Genomic DNA, 17,439 nt, shown 5'->3' on the forward strand with positions numbered 1-17,439 from the left:
TGCCTGGTGTGGTAGACCCCCGCCTCTATTGATCTTGTACTGAGTGCCTGTTCTTGTGCTGCCATGATTAGTGCTTCTGTGCTGTCCTTCAGTCCAGCCTTTTCCAGCCACTGGTAGGATTTCTTGATATCAGCCACTTCTGTTTGTCTGTGGTACATGCCGTGCAGCGGCTTGTCCCTCCATGAAGGTTCTTCATCTTCCTTGTCCTCACCCTCGGGTTTCTGCTGCCTGCGGTACTCCCTAAGCCCTTCATCTTTGGGAGCCATCTTCCTGATGTACTCCTGGATCTTCGTTGTTTCATCCTGGACAGTGGTCTTGACACTCGCTAGCCATCTGCCTCCCTCGCTACGCTTGGTGTACAGTCTCAGGGTGCTGGATTTGGGGTGAAACTCTCCATGCATTGTGAGGAGCTTTCTTATCTTGATGTCAGCGGCCTCTATCTCCTCCTTTGGCCAGTTTATTATACCATAAGGTTATCTGATGACAGGTATGTGTTTATAGCTCGGATCTTGTTTTTCCCCATTCAGCTGACTTTTCAGGACCCGCCTTACTCTCTGTAGGTATTTGGCTGTGGCGGACTTCCTTGCTGCCACCTCATGGTGTTAGCCTGCGGCACCCCAAGGTATTTGTAACTAAAACGTCTGGATCAAGTTTGGGCTTTTTCAGAAGAGGTTTAATTACAGCTACTTTAAAGTACTGTGGTACATAGCCTGTTGATAAAGATAGATTGATCATCTAGTATAGAAGTGCTGACTATGGGTAAAACATCTTTAAGCAGCCTAGTCGGGATGGGGTCTAAGAGGCAGGTTGATGGTTTAGATGAAGAAATTATTGAAGTTAGTTGGTACAGATTGAGGGAAGCAAAACAGTCTAAACATATATCTGGTTCTACAGCTGTTTCTAAGGTTCCTGAGTTTAGAGATAAGTCGGTGCCAGTTGAGGGCAGGTCTTAGTGAATTTTGTTGCTAATAGTTAGAATTTTATCATTAAAGAAGCTCATGAAGTCGTAACTACTGAGAGCTATGGGAATACTTGGCTCAATAGAGCTGTGACTCTCTGTCAGCCTGGCTACAGTGCTGAAAAGAAACCTGGGGTTGTTCCTATTTTCCTCTATTAATGACGAGTAGTACGCTGCTCTGGCATTACGGAGGCCCTTCCTATAAGTTTTAAGACTATCTTGCCAAATTAAACGAGAATTTTCCACTTTGGTGGAACGCCAATTCCTCTCAAGTTTCCGCGATATTTGCTTTAATTTGAGAGTTTCAGTATTATACCATGGAGCTAACCGTCTTTGTTTTAGTATTTTCTTTTTTAGAGGGGCTACAGAGTCGAGTGTCATTCGCAGCGAGCCTGCAGCACTATCAACAAGATGATCGATTTGGGAGGGACTGAAATTAGCATAGGAGTCCTCTGTTACTTTGTGACTAGATAATGAATTTAGAACTGATGGAATCGCATCCTTAAATTTAGCTACTAAGACAGACATCTTGTATAGAAATTTTTGCCTAATGGCATGTAGTTCAACAAACCGTTGTCTTTGAAGAATTTAGTAATAAAAGAGAATAACAGAAGTACAACACAAAACAGCTAGAGACCTGCCGCCTAGGGCAGTCTGGCTCAGAGCAAAAGGATGCATAATCATCTACACAGTTCAGGTTTGGGGGAACAGAGATCCTTTCCCGGCCGTGAATGAACATTCAAGGTAGGTAGGTTTATAGTCACAATATAACAAGTTAGAGTGAAATTGAGTTTTGTAACTCCCTTATAATACATTTAATATACAACAGTATTAATATTTAATATACATGTAATAAATTCATGGAGAGGAGATGAAGAGCAAGTAAGGAAAACACTAAAACAATCTCACAGCTCTGACCTAAACTCTACATACAGTATATGGACAGACTAATGAGTATAATGATAAAGGCAAAAGTTAGATCCTCTCTCCTCCTCTTTTTCTCCCTTTTTATGCAACCTCATCCCATTATTGCATGTTACTAAGACAACTTCTCCCCTTTCCGGTAGTCTTGTGCTTTCTCGTCCCTCTCCTCTCTCCTCCTATCACTTCCTGCAGGTGTTTCTGGCTCTGGAGCTGTGGAGTCTGGATCTGTGGCTGCGGGTCACCTGCTTCCCCCGTGTTCCTGCTGGACAAACTCTACTACAATTAACTAGTCCTATTATTTTAGTTAGTTATTATTAATTAAGTTAGGTAATTAAGTAATCATTAATATTACTATAAATATCTATGACATTATTCATTTTCAGTCTGTACCACTGTTACCTTTAGGCCTACTGTCTGTATTTCTGTGTGGATACTGTGTTGGCTGCTCGACCCTACCGCCTCAGCCCTCTCTCTTTCTCTCTCCCCCCCCTCCCCAACCGGTCGAGGCAGATGGCCGCCCACCCTGAGCCATGGTTCTGCTCGAGGTTTCTGCCTCTTAAAAGGAAATTTTTCCTTGCCTCTGTCGCCTAGTGCTTGCTCTTGGTGGGAACTGTTGGGCTTCTGTAAATAGCATCACAGAGAGTGGTCCTGACCTGCTCTGTTATGAAAAGCGCTGTGAGATAACTGTTGTTGTGATTTGGCGCTATATAAAGAAAAGTGAATTGAATTAAATTGGTCAGGTACACAAAATGACCTCAAGTTAATGCTCAGATTTGCCTTTCCACACTGCTCTAAAGCCATGATAATCTAGGAATGACCTTTTGTTCTGTTGTTTGTCTCTGTGATTATGTGTAAAGCCTCCTTGGGTCCATTGACAGGCAATACAAAAATATATGTTATTAATATTATTACAATTATTATGTGTGTGTTTTGTGCCCACTGAGATGTTTGACCTGATGACAGTCAACATTTCTGTTCTGAGTTTTAAGTCTGACTGGCCTCAGGTCAGCCCTACCATGAAAATCTGCAAGCTTGTTTGTTTTAGACTGAGGTGGTTTTATTTCAGTTGAGCTAAATGTAACAAAAATAGCATTCAAGTTGTGTAGCTGGCTGGTTGTTAAGCTACCTTCGTCACGTCGATAGATGGCGCCCTCTACAAAAACGTTACCGCGCTTCTGTGTGTGCGTGGAAGTGCGCTCGTGCGTTCGCTTCAGTTTTCCACGCTCGCTTCTTCTCAGCTCAGAAGAGAAGCCACTTCTGGACCAGCACAGCTCTGAAGAAGCCGCGGCCCTCAGCGTCTCTGCCGGACTGCACACGGGATGAACTGGGCTGTTGTCCTCTCTGAAATCGTTTCTGTCCCGCACCTTCATGTTTGACTTTTCCGCGAGCTGGAAAGTGCGCGTTCTCTCCGAGCCTGGCTGCTGACTTGGAAAACTAAAAGCGTATCCTAAAAGTGGATGAGTGTGTCTTCAGTATTTTGGTGATATTTCGCTGCACGCTGTTGTGAGAGGTTCCGACGCCATGACCTCCTTGAAGAGCTGGCTCTGGATGCTTTTCTTGTTTCCAGACCTGAGATGTCGCGGTAAGTCTCTTTCATACCGCAAGCTTGTAACTACAGAATTCCTGATTAAACAGAGAAGTGATGCGCTGCACACCATGTAGCCCAGCCAACAAGCTGGGCGGTGATGGGGCCGTTTAGTAAAGTTACTGCACGTTTCATCACATTCAACTGTGGAACTTTTGGCGTCCCCGTTTTCTTCATGCGTTGCTCTTACACAACAGACTGAGCTTTTGCTTTGGACTTTTCCTTGTTGCAGTTGTAGCAGCAAGTTCCCAGAGGTGTATCAGAGCCATTGTCCTGCTAAGAGCTGGCGATTTCATGCTTTCCACTAATATGGCACCCCTTACCTTTAAACTTTGGGGCTTTTTCTGGAACTTTAATAACGGACTCGACTGTATTGTTAATTTGTCTTCGTGCACATTTCACCGAACTGTTACATATTGAAAATGCCTGTGATGGTTTTAAGGGGAGAGGCTTGTGGGGGAACTCTCCCCTCCTGCAAGTTTCTGTGAGCACTTAAAGTCTTTGTCCTCTTTCAGCTTGTTGACGTGTGTTCCTTGCAGCTCCTATAGTTTTTATAAAAAGGTACTTGTTTCAGACTCAAAGGGCCACTGTGTCATTGTCATGTTAATTAAATGCATAGCTCGAGGTGATCCCGCTCTTTGTCAGTCATGCTAATTCATTTACCCTCCCTGCGGGGTGAGAGCTGTGGAGGTTTCCTGTTTTCAGGGCTGGCTCTGAGGACTTAACCATTTGGTCGGCTACGAAGTGAAAGGGGGACGGGATGTGGGGTGCAGGGGGGCTAAATGATTAGCACCCCCCTTCTTTCCCCCTCTTGGCTCTGGCAAGCACCATTTCTTTCTACTATCACTGACCTCACTGAGGACTGAAAAAGCAGTGGAGAGGAAAAGAAAAAGAGAGCAATGGTTGTTCTTCTAAAACTGTTTATATAACACTCCAGTTTATATTTCTGTTTCAAACTAGTGCCCAAAAGTCTAAGGGTTGGACATTGTGGCTGAAACCAGTATCAGTAGAACTTTATTATTCCCTCTTGGGGAAATTCGATTTGAATTTGAGCTGTGCTTTGAATGACTCCAGACCTGAGGGATCAGATCTGGTGTGGTGGAGAACTTTGTTCCACAGACTGGGGCCTGCAGCTGAGAAGGCACAGTCACGCCAAGTAGTAAGGTTTTAAAATTAACTTTAAAACTGACCGGGAGGAGTGGTGGAGGGAGGCAAGTACGGGGGAGATATGCTCACGCTGCAGGAACCAGTTCTAAACCTTGCAGCAGTGTTCTCCACATACAGCAGTGATGCCGACTGTTTCCACTGGTAGCACTGGTGCTCCAAACTGAAAACTTTAGGAACACCTTCTTTTTAGAAAATATTAAACACTGAGCTTTAGCTCTGCTGCCTAGTAATTATTCCATCAGTTCATTTTAAATTTAATATTTAATCACTCCATTGCAGTCCATCTTGCATCAGATCAGAGTTGTAACTAAACCTTGACTAAGAGACTAAATAATCATTGTCTTGTTTTAAAATGATGTGTGCCTATGAGGAGTGCCATCAGGCCCATATATTGCCTGGACCAGTCCCTGCAGAGGTTTCTCCTGGAAAGCATGCGTGCATGCACCCTCACCTCTCCATTCATCCAGACAGTCTGGTTGAGGTATGACTTGTGACTAACCACTTCATCAACATATCTGCTGAGGTATATGTCACAAACAGGTGTCCCCCACCAACGTCGGCTAGTGAAATGGCAGCTGAGACTGTCTTTGAGAGATGTGTTGTATAGCTTAATGCCTGTATTTTTGATTGAACCATTTGAAGAGACGTGCTGAGTCTGAAAGTTATGGAATAACCCATATGTCATTCTATCAAATTTTTATTTGATGTGCTGCAGTGACTCTCATAACACTTTCAGTCACTGCAGTGTTCATACAAAATTGATACAACTGCCTTGGCTATTAGATACTACATTGGATGGGCACTCCTGTTTCAGTTCAGTTTTGTTTATCATGTAATCCACATTAACCTGTACCATGCAGTACTCACTGAACTTCTGTTATAAAGTAATGCACCAGGAATATGTGCTGTATTTGATGGGTCAAAGCAGTGCCATGCCGGAAAATGTCACTTTAAGTTGCAGCACAACCCAGTGTTGTTTTGCAGGAGCCATCTGTGTTGGTGGACCAGCACCATTAACATGAATGACAAAGCTGTGTTTTTCAGTTTCGCTAATAGCAAGAAACAAAATGTTTTGAAAGAAAAAAACAGATTATGCAGGCTCATTGGGAACAGAAAATTAAGGTGATTTAAGGTTTTTACCCTAATTTTCTGTTGTAAACATCTATCATAGTTAAAAGAAGTCCTTCCTGCTTGATGTATTATATTTACTGTGCAAACGGATTTCCTTTGCAATGAATGATTAGTAGTGACATTAAAGGTGCGCTCACTTTCAGTTTTCGCCTCCAAAAGTAGGCCTTGTTATTTAGCTACAGGCCAGGCACTGATGCAAGTAGAGGTGATTAACTGTTGCATTGCACTCACAGTACAAGTTTTTCCCAAAGTTTTATTGCCCACACCATCTGTTCTATTACACCATGGTATACCTCCTTCTCTGTCTAGCTGTGAAGTGAAGCAATGCATAGCACTGACAGAGGAGTTAGCTAGAGGTCAGTCCACTAATTTAGAGTTTGTGGAAATGTGAAGTTTTCCCTGAATTCTTGGAGCAAGGAACTTAAGTCTATGCCACGATGTGGAAACTTTACATGGGGCTAACAGTAAGACAGATGACTTAACGAGGACAAAAGTATTATCACAAAAATGTACTTAAGTATCAAAAGTAAGGGTACATTATGTGTGAAAATGGCTCCTGTGAGTGTTTTATTATTAAATATCATATCATTAAAATACTATTAGGCTACTGTTACGTTTATGCATGTGCAGTATTTTGTAGCTGGCTAAGGAGAACCTGATTCTGTCTGTCTGTCGACACATTCAATATCAAGATCAGTCTGTGGCCTGTTTTTTCATTTCCTATTTTTGACTTGAGCATAAATTCAAAAGTACAAGAACAAGCCATTATTTGTTTTTGTGTGTTTGATTAATAAAATGAATCATGGAATAACAGATATCAGTGAGAAGTGAAGAGCTATCAGGGCTCAACGTTAAACTTTTTTGCAACTGTGGGTTTGAAACTTACTGGCCCCAAGACAATTTCAGCTGTCCCTACCTCCAAAAGTTGTAATTTATCAAACCAGTTTTATTTTTCTGTTAACATGTTTAATCGTTTATTAAATACATCCTGGATATAAAAAACTAATTTACTTTTAAAACAAAACATACTGACAGACTCAGACATGACGTGCTCTCTCTCCTGCTGACAGCCATTTAATAAAAAATGTACACAGAGCAGCAGGTATGAGGTCGTCATGGTAGTGACTTGTCAATCACAAGGTAGCCCCGCCCTAAATCATACACTGCATTGTCTATTTTCCCCTAAATGCAACCATAATTTACTAAATGAACATCATGCTGTGTTGAAGAAGACTTGAAAGTAGTGACTGAGACCATGAACCCATTATGAAAGTGTTTGCTGAGATTCAATTAATTCAGCTGAGAAGTAGACTCATTTTGCCATTATTTTAAATGGAACTGGACTTCTTTTTGCAATCAGCAGAGTCGCCCCCTGCTAGCCGTTAGAGAGAATGCAGGTTTAAGTTCCGTCTGCATGGTTTCACTTTTCAGACCCAGAGGATAGAGTGACAACTACTCGTCACGTCACTACAACTGTTGACTGGCCAACAGTGCGAGACAACTGCAGGATGTTAAGTTTCAAGTTGTGTTAATTTTGCATTTGTTTTTTTTTAATACTAATGTTTTTGCACTAGTCCAATCGGACCAGTGTGTTGCTAGTTCAAAAGTCCCGATGTTACTTTTTACTGGCCCCGGCCTGTGTGGTTGTGCACATTTTCGATTCGCCAACAATTTTCATAAAACAGCTGATATTGAAATCTACAGAGTTGAGTTCTTGCCTCAAAACTTGTTTAAAAAAAAAGTGGATTTAGTGATAAAATAGCGTATGAAAATTGTAAAACAAGTTCTGTTGTTGTCCTCTAAAGAAAAGACCGGTTGTTGTTACAGTTTACAGAGGTAGACTGGTCCGATGCATACTGGAGATTTTTTTCAGTATCAGTACGCCATCCAGGTATTTTTGGCATACTGCAGATTTTGCTTTTGTTTGTACATTACTGCATTTAGGCCAAATCAGTACGTACTACTAGTATAGTAGGCGGTTTAGACATTAGTTACATGACTTAAATTATATTAAAAACAGCCCCCAGCACTTCTCCTCTTCCTGAAAACATTCATGACTTGCTAACCCTCCCATTTTTCACTGACCTCCCCTGGTAGGTGAGTGGTGGAGGCTAACGTTATGCTGCTGACAGATGTGATTGTAGATTTATTTCTGAAACAATGTGGTAGTTCTAGTGATCAGTCCTCATTTGTCCCTAGTTCAATACTTCTAAATATTCTTTAACATCACTTACAGAAGCTAATGCTGCCCATTGCTAAATTAGCCACAAAGCTAATGCCGTGTTTATCAGTGGAAGAGTTCTAACATCATAATGAGGAGTTCAAGTATTGAGTTTAACTTTTTATACATATATCTGCAAGCCGTTTGTTGGTAGTTACAATTGCTGGGTCGGAAATGATTAAAGCAGACCGGACATGTAAATAAACGTGAGCTGAACAAGTACCTATCATGGCTTCCTGCCAAACAAAGCTCCTCTTGAATGTGAAACGTAGTTATAGTTGTAAGTCCTCGTTGTAGACAGTCATGTAGAATTAGATGCAGCAGGTCACTGTATCATAGACAGTTTTAGAGCCAGATGGTGGATGAGAAATAGTTTCTCTTGGCTTTGGTTAAAATTAAAGAGTGCTGGGACACAGATAATGTAGTTATTACGGCAGATTATGTTTAAGGTAAAATACAAATGCTTATTCTCTCTCACTCTATTTACAATGTAGTTAATGTTTAGGTGTAGTTTATGCAGGAAAGGGGGCTACTATCCAAATAATTTTCAAAATCAAAATATAGTATTATAAATCTGCTCTTTTTCACTTTAATATCAGCCCAAAATACCATATCGGTCGGGCTCTATCTGGTACTAATTATAATCCTGGATTTGGGAGTAATTATAGCGATGCAAAACATTCCCCTTGATAGGGCTCAGTGTGGGTTGACTTTTAGGCATGATGGACTTTGTTAACATACTGCTGCAATAAAGTGGTGTGTTTAAGCCATATTAGTTTGCTGGCCTTTTGTAAAAACATTGTTTACTTGGTGATCAGTTGTTTAAATGGTCATAGTGAGGTTTGTATATAACTGTGCCAGTGCTGCTGCTTTAAAGACTGTAAATGCAACATGCATTCTTCCTTTTCTTGATTGCATTTTGAAAAAACCCCATAGAGGCATAATGTTAACATATGCTGCTAATTACTGGAACTGGGAAGCAGAAACAGAAGAGGCCTACACATGTTTGTTGGAGGAAAGGCCATATGATTCGGGCTGACTGTAGCACCCTCTGTTCCTCCACTACTTGTGTTGCTGCAACCTTCTGTATATGTTCATGAGTTTATGTGAGGAGTGCAAACAGGATGGACATTTTGCATCTGAAGATCAGACAGTGTGAACTGAAAGAAGTTGGAATAACTTAATAAGATAACTGACAAAAGCAGAGAGAAAAGTATTTGTCTTTAATGTGAGGGTTCCTGAATCTTTTAGTGAAAAGGGATTTTAGGCGAGGCTGGTTTATAAGGCTACTGCTATATGCCAGAACAATAACATTTTGGGACAACACAAAGAAGTTTGATCCATAAAGTTGACCTATATTAATTAAAAGAGTTCAAAGAGACAGGTCACAGAAACACCACTCTATTTATTTATTTTAGAAAATATATGAAATCTATTTTTTAAGAAGATGGTACCGAGACGGGCAGGATGTTACAGATGTTGGGGGCTCAGAGTTTTAACTCATGGCTGATTGCAACAGAGGTAAACAGAGAGTTACAGTGGGCAGCACGGTGGCCCGGTGGATAGCACTGTGGCCTCACAGTGGGATTATGTAGATACCAAATAGAAGGAGACCAAGGACAGGGCCTTGGGGTATGCCACAGTTCAGAGAGGCAGTGGTTAATGTGAAACTGTTGGGGAGATAGGACATAGAGATTAGGATGTGCTGAATGTGTCTGTTACTTTAATATAGATGTGGCCAGCTTAGGGCTGAACGATGTGGCCAAAAATTGTATCATGATAAAAAGTTTATTATCTTGTCGATAATTATCACAATAAGTATCAAATCGTTGTTTCTTTCGAGTTTAAAGGCTGATTTCTGATCCTGAGTGGATGACTTCACAAATCTGAGGTAGAACATTCAAAACAATTATGATAAAATCTTTGTCGACAAATATGCACGAGTAAAATTAAGTAAAAGCTTTTTTCAGACCTTTTTCCTCATCAAAATAAACATCTTAATAAAAAAAAGTAATAATTTGTGAATGATTCAGGTGAATAAAATCAAACGTTTATTGAATATTTATTAAACATTTATATTTATTAAAACTATATCACGATAATTATTGTTTTATTCTCCAGGCCTAGGCCAGCTCACATTTTGGGATGGGGTTGGTGAGGAACCTCCTTAAGTTCCTTAAGTTTGGCATATAGTTTGGCATAAAAACACAATGCGTCAGGAAATCTTCATACTATTAGGAAGTAGTCAGTGGCTTGATGAAAATGATCACCATTAACAGCATATGTGGTTGCAATCATTTTACCATACAGTCTGTGCAGCCACAATATAAGTTTGGTTTGCTCAAAGGTTCTCTGTGAAGGTTTTGATGTCTAGAGCCACTTTTCGACCAAAGGTACCAGGGACTTTTAAGTGCCCAGATCTCTTTTAAAGGAACTAAAAAGTTCCTTCAGCCCACTATTGTGTGCGTTTCCACCGCGGTCTAAAGACCTGCGAAGATTAGGGAAATTAACCAGCTGACGTAGGCTGTAGCCATACAAAGCGATGCACAGGCATCATTATTTGTAACCACTATCCATGAGCAACATTTATAAATGAAAATCAGATTTGACTAGAATATAATGAAAAACTACAGGCTTAGCTTGACCATTAAAGCAGCTTTTTTGTGTGGGAGTATAATGAAAAGACACGCGATAAAGTCCGTTACACATTTAATAACAAACTGGATAAAGCCATAAAGTTCTTAAAATAACTCCAGCACAGAGAAAGCAACACAAAAATAAAATTATGACAGTTTGGAAGGTTAAAACAACAAAACTGCAGATCAGCTGCAGGACTCACGTATGTGTCCTGCTGTAATCAGCTGTTCCGCTTGTTTCGGAGAGGAGACTGACTTCGGCTCCATGTAGAAACTTCCTGGCGGATGTAAACTTAAAACAACAACTTCAGACCCAGTATTTAGCTTAACTCCATCAGCTGTTCACTGTAAACACGCCGCTGCAGCTGGCTGCTATTTCCCAGCTTTAAATTTAATGCCGACATACGATCTCAGGTGGACATCGGCGAGACTTGTGTGGATAACAAACTGGATAAAACCATCAAGTTCTTAAAATAACTCCAGCACAGAGAAAGCAACACAAAAATAAAATCGCGACAGTTTGGAAGGTCATTAAAATATTTCCAGCGATGCAGGACTCACGTCTGTGTCGCCTGAGTGTTGGAGGAACGTGATGTTTAACGAGCTTTAATTACCTGCTGTAATCAGCTGTTCTGCTTGTTTTGGAGAGGAGACCAACTTCGGCTCTGTGTAAAAACCTCCTGACTGATGAAAACTTAAAACAACAACTTAGGACCCAGTATTTAGCGTAAACACACCGCTGCACGGGACTTTTTAGGGGGTAAAATGAAGACCCTAGAACTACATTTAGACCCTGGTCCCTCCAGTGGAAAAACAGTGAGTTCCTCCAAAGGTTCCTAGTTCTAGGGTATAGTTCCCTCGGTCGAAATGCAGCTTAGTAGCACTATGGAGCTTTCTTTGAGTCGATCACTATTGTTTTTACGTGTAAGATAGACGTGCATGCATACACAAATAATGCTATCATTCCACCAGAAGAGTGATAAATATACATCGGAAAACGCTGTCTTAATCTGCATATTAACCTGGAACCCTGCTGAACATCACATGCTGTGGTGTATAGTTAGGGGTATAAGCTATACTTTCAAGACTCTACGGCACAATGTGCTAACAAAGACCGGGAAGAAGAAGACTGCTAGCAAGTAAACATAGATGTAAACACGCAGGATTTCAAATACTTTAAATTCTGTTAGCTGTTTGTTATCACAGTGAATCATTTCCTGCTGGTTAGGGAGGAAAATTTGTTACTTCCTGTATGGAGTGGATTCTACCAACATCCTTACTGAAGTTCATTTTGGCAAATAGGGTGAATTTATGTGTGGGAAGGTAGATGTCTCTGCAAATTAGTCTGGGTTTCATAGAAGGGCAGGCATATTTAGTCTGCAGGGGAGAAAACACATCATAGATCACACTCCCTCATTGTCTTAGGAATCTTTGTATTGGGAGGTTTTATCAGTTGTTTGGAACACCTCTTCAACATTGTTACAGAAATTGTATAGTCTTAAGTGAGAGAGAGCCCCACCCCTTCAAACCCCCCAAACTCAGAGGTCAAAGGTCAGCTGAAGCACTTATGATCTGCCCAGCCTTTTGCGTCTTAACTTGTATATTTAAGATTTTTTGTCACAACGGTTATTAATCAAGAATATTTTGCTGGAGAAAACATAAGTCTATTTTTTATCTGTATGTTTCACAGAAGAAGAGGCTGTGGGTGTTTTTAATCTTGCTGAATTCCAACATGTGCCTGGCAATCGTCTTTTTGGATTAGAAGATATTTGGAGCCACAGGCACTGTTGAGTCAGTTCATTTAATTATTCTGTGTCCCAGGATGTGATTCTCATGTTTTATGGCACATACTTCACTACCTGTGTAACTGTCTCCAGAGGGGCTTTTAATTAATAGAAACAAGGTTATTTCTAAACATGTGCAGCTCTGCACAGTTTGTCTTGGATCTTGGATTATTCTGTAGCAAAGTAAATTGTGATTATGTTGAAAATGATAAGTTTCATATAAGCGTTTATAAAAGAGTTTCAAGAGTCAAATATTAAATAGAATGATTAAAGGCTAACTCCACAGATCAGTGTGTTTACAAGGGTTGGGCAGTTCTACAGCATCTATGAAAAACATTGTATGAAGCCTTTTGTGTCTCAGAGGGAGCTGTGTGAAGTCTGATAAATGTTCTCAAGTGATGTCACTTGAGTCAGCGTCAGTTGGGGGTGAAGACTACTTGTCTGAAAATGAAAACATCTGATGGTGTGGCTCACAGATCTCTGTAGCGGTTGCTCATCTCTGCTGCTGGCTAGCGGCTTGAGGATACATTAGCCGCTATTAGCATGTCACACCCAAAAACTCCAACCACACTCTCTGTGGTTAAGATGCATTGTGGATAGTGTAGGCACGGGCTTTTCACAAGGAGGAGGAATATGTTCCATAAACACTAATAATATCTCTGGTTCTGCGGGGTCGATTTGATCCTTTTTTTAACTGTCCATCGTGACTCAGCCGACTTATTGGAGTGCAATGCTAAATCGTTGGAGTACTCCTTTAAAGGAGACCTATTATACTGCTTTTCCAGTCCTATATTGTAGTTCTGTGACTCATGTATGGCAGCTTTGCATGATTCAAAGTTCAATATATTATACTGGCTCTTCGTGTAGGCCTTCATTTCAGCCTCTGTCTGAAACAAGCTGGAGATGCTCTTTTCATTGTGAATCACTACATGCATACCGCAAACAAGTTCACAGTACAGCTGCAACGAGTAGTTGATTAATCAAATCGATTAGTTGACTATTAAATGAATTGACAACTATTTTGATAATCGAAAAGCAAAATTCTCTGATTCCAGCTTCTTAAATGTGAATATTTTCTGGTTTCTTTCCTCCTATGATGGTAAACTGAATATCTTTGGGTTGTGAACAAAACAAGAAATTTGATTTGATTTAATTGATCTGATAAACATTTTTCACATTCATTCAGCTGTTGAAAGTAAAGCTTGTCTGCTCATAAAACATGCAGTGATTCCTCAGTAAGGTGGTTGGCCTTTACGGTCTGCCGTGGGTCTGTGGAAATATGTTTACAGCAGGCTTGTCCAACTAATAGTCTGTCCCCCCTCCTACAGCAGAAGCTTTGTTAATCATAGTTCAGAGATGGGGGGCCAAACAGGAAGGGTTCTGAGTTTTCTGATTTGTTCATGACTAAATCTCTGTAATGTTTTGCTGGTGCCTTTCTGCTTCACATTCCTGCTCTTCCCTCAGACTGTTTGGGTGAAGGAAAGAATGACTAAGAGCTGGTTTGGAGAAAGATAAACAATTGACACCAGAGCTTTGTGCTACATGTATCCAAAAGCTTTCTTTTTCGCTGTGGACCCTAGCTTCCTCAGACTTAGCTTGGTATGCATATGCTTATCAGAGAGCCATAAAATGCAACCCCCACCACAACCTTCCCAATCTCATTTATTGTCTTGTCTATGAGTAAATATTTGAAGGTAAGTGCCTGCTTTTTATGAGATGGCTATTGTTGTTTTAACTCAGTCAGGGGGGATGGGGTTACACTTGTGTAAGCTGTCTCTGTGATGCGGACTCACAGGGTGGGAAGATAGCATCAGAGCCAGTTAAGTGGAAATTCCATTGCTGGCAAGTGATACTATCTGACAATCCAGAGAGTGCCATGATACAGTCATTGCCAAAAAGACTGCTGTCAGCAGAGGTCAGGCGCACGAAAACCCCTTCAGTAATCCAATCTCAAAATTGAAAATCGAATGTGTACCCAACGATTGAATATTTGAATATTCAAATATTTGGGTCCAGCCCTAAAAATCACACACTAGCATAGCATGCCCTTGTAAAGTTGGTATGGCTGAGGTGTTAGCAAACTAAACTTGTTTCCACATAAGTAGACACTTAGTAGCATTATCATTTATTCGCCTAATGAATATTAGTTCTATATTCGCTGTTCATTTTGCCCTGCTATGGGCTCCACCAGCTACCGAGAAACATATCTTACTCTTTAGTTGCTAAATGTCTGCTGTCATACCTGTGCAGGTAGTGTACCGCGGCTTCATCAGAGCATGTTCACTGAAAACAGCTGCCTGCTGCTGCTGGAAACAGGGAGCAAGGAGACTGAACAGGAAAGATGCAGGCCATGAAACTAACATTAACACCTTTCTATAACATTGATGGGAAAATGAATTATATACTGATCATTTTCTGTGGTTTTGTCACTACAAGCTGCTCCTTTCACATTACATTTTTAAAATGAAAATATTAAAAAATGATTATGTTAAGGAAAATATTACACTGGAATAAGTTCACATCATGACTCCATGAATTGCACAATTAACTAACCTCAAGGTTAGCTGTACTGTAAATATTTACATAGACATAAATAGATATAATATTTAATATTTAAGGAGCATTTTTTATTTAAGGAGCATTTTTTACCTAACAAGGTCATAGCAGGTCAGCATTGTTACCTGGTTTAGCCTCTACTTTGTGCACACACTGATGCAATATGATGCTAAAGCACCAACATTTTTTAGTGTTCTTGGTGTGACAAACACCCAACAGAAAATAAGCTCAGATTTTAGAGAGATACATTTAATATTAGCATACACAAGGCAATTCAAGTGGTATTTTTTGCATACAAAGTCTAGTCACACACATGAGCAGCCAGAGGGACTACTGATCTACTGAGTTTTGGGCAAAATACTGATGTGCAGTCAGTGCTGCCGGCATTTGGGAGTCTGGCACCTTTTTCACCAATGATGAATTTGCATCCCTGAAATATAGTACAGTATAATACAACAGGAAGGTGTAATGTGTAGCAATGTGAGCAGTGCTATTTCAGAAACAAACTTTGTGTAGTGACTGTTATTTTGCTCGCATTGTTTTGAGGTCTTTAGAATAGTCTTTAGAAAGTTGGGCTCATGGCATGGCACAGATAGTACAGGTAAAATGATTTGTTTTTAGTTCTAAGGAATTTAATTTCCACTTCTTAGGACTGTGTGAGGTACTAACAAGCCACAACATTCACTGAATGCTTGGTTGTTACTCAAGAAGCTATGGAGGCCTTATCTGCTGTAGGAGAGCTCAGCTAGCTTTCCGCTGTCGCTTCCCCTATTACCCGCAGTGTCATCCGCTCCAGTCCTCCCCTCGTTTTGGCAAATGTTTTGCATTTGGGTTAACAAATAGACGCAGATACTTTCAAAGTACTTCAGGGATGAGGGATCATATATTGTGCATCACAGCCTCATCGATAAGCTGCTCTGTGCGTTCATCTGCAGCATGCCCCTCATTCGTCTGTCTTCACTCTCATACTACGCTCATAGAGGATCTTGCTGTTGACAATCAATCAGAAAATGTCATCTCAAAAGAGAAAATAAAATTGGGCAAAAATCAATGCAGCAGAGGTAATGCAATTCAATAGCATCTTTTTGTTAGTTATTTTCTGACCTGCACACACATACCCAGTGTCCGGGAATGGCCACTTGATGTGCGTTTGTGCGTCATTTTAATATAGACAGAGATCAGATCTGATACACAGCTAAAACGCTGGGATGGATGGAGATCAGTTTTGTTTTTAAACAAATAAGTAGTAATGTGGAAGTAGCCTCTTTCTGCATCTGCGTTCAGCCCCCCTCTAGCTCAGAAAGTCTCTTGCAGCATGGAGGGAGACACAGTGCCCGACACTGCTGAAGACCTGGTTTGTAAAAAGGTTCAGTTATTTGGACATATTTTAGATTTAAAAAATCAGATGTGTGATCCTACATCTCAGTGTACAAGTGAACATTTAGCCCACTTTGTAGAAAATACCAATATGTATTGTATATCGGAATTCAGCCTAAAAATAACGGGATATGATTTTAGTCCATATCGCCCAGCCCTATGAACCATATCTATCTTTGATGTATAAAATCAGTGGAGCGAGTTGCCCTTAAACACTTAAAAAAAAGTATTGCATAATGTCAAAAGCAGGCAGAGCAAGCAGAGTGAATACTGGATTCAGAGATTTTCAGAAACATGACCTCAAATAAATGTTAGTGCTGCTCTGTGTCAGCTCACGTTATTAAAACATTTGCAAACAACTATAAGAACGCACGCCTACTATAAACTACACTGTACTATACTATACCTTACTATGCTGTACCAAACTATACTATACTGTACTATACAAAATCACTTTCTCCCCTGCATTCTGCTACCCTCATGCACTCTTCTTTGAGCTATTTTCTGTTGGAGCTGCAGAACAAAAAGCCTTGAGTGAGTGCATGGTGTAACTTCAGAGCAGTTTGGGCTGCTTCCATCAGCTCCACTGACCTAGCTTTTATGGGGAGGTCATAATTTCAGGGCATCTTCTGTGTCCTTCACTGTTGAGAGAAGTTGTGTGTTGGACAGGACACATTAAGTGATTTGTTCAAATACAAGTAACACATTCCAAAACGTTACATTCAGACTTTCCATCCCACTCTTCACTGGCTTGGGAGAGTAATAATTTAGAATTTCCGCTCTAATGGTTTTGTCTGTATTGGCCTCATTTCACTCCCTTTCCCTGATAGATCAGTCTATCAGACAGGACATTGCTTGTGGTGATCATAAATGGCTTCTCTGCAAAATTAGCCTGTCATTAAGTTTATGGAAGGGTAGTTCACCATTTCGGTCCAACATCTGCCATTCCTGTTTCAACCAGTAACAGACTGAGGAAGGTATGCTCAACCCACACTGCACAATTATCTAACTTCATAACAGTTATGTTTCAGTTACTGACCAGGGGCCGAGGCAGACGTGAACATTCATGGCTTAGCCCAAACCGGGGGGGGGGGGGGGGG

At 40.6% G+C, this 17,439-nt stretch overlaps 1 protein-coding gene across 1 annotated transcript in view; it reads left to right on the forward strand.

Moving 5' to 3' along the window:
- The first annotated feature begins 3,094 nt into the window (after positions 1 to 3,094).
- ror2 (receptor tyrosine kinase-like orphan receptor 2) overlaps positions 3,095 to 17,439 on the forward strand; it is a 68,750-nt gene continuing 54,405 nt past the window's right edge. Inside the window, exon 1 of the mRNA XM_046067042.1 lies at positions 3,095 to 3,464. Coding sequence (XP_045922998.1) covers positions 3,404 to 3,464 — 61 coding nt within the window. The 5' untranslated portion in view covers positions 3,095 to 3,403. The remainder of the gene's footprint in view (positions 3,465 to 17,439) is intronic.

This window comes from Micropterus dolomieu, linkage group LG13 (assembly GCF_021292245.1).
Source record: "Micropterus dolomieu isolate WLL.071019.BEF.003 ecotype Adirondacks linkage group LG13, ASM2129224v1, whole genome shotgun sequence".
NCBI lineage: Eukaryota > Metazoa > Chordata > Actinopteri > Centrarchiformes > Centrarchidae > Micropterus > Micropterus dolomieu.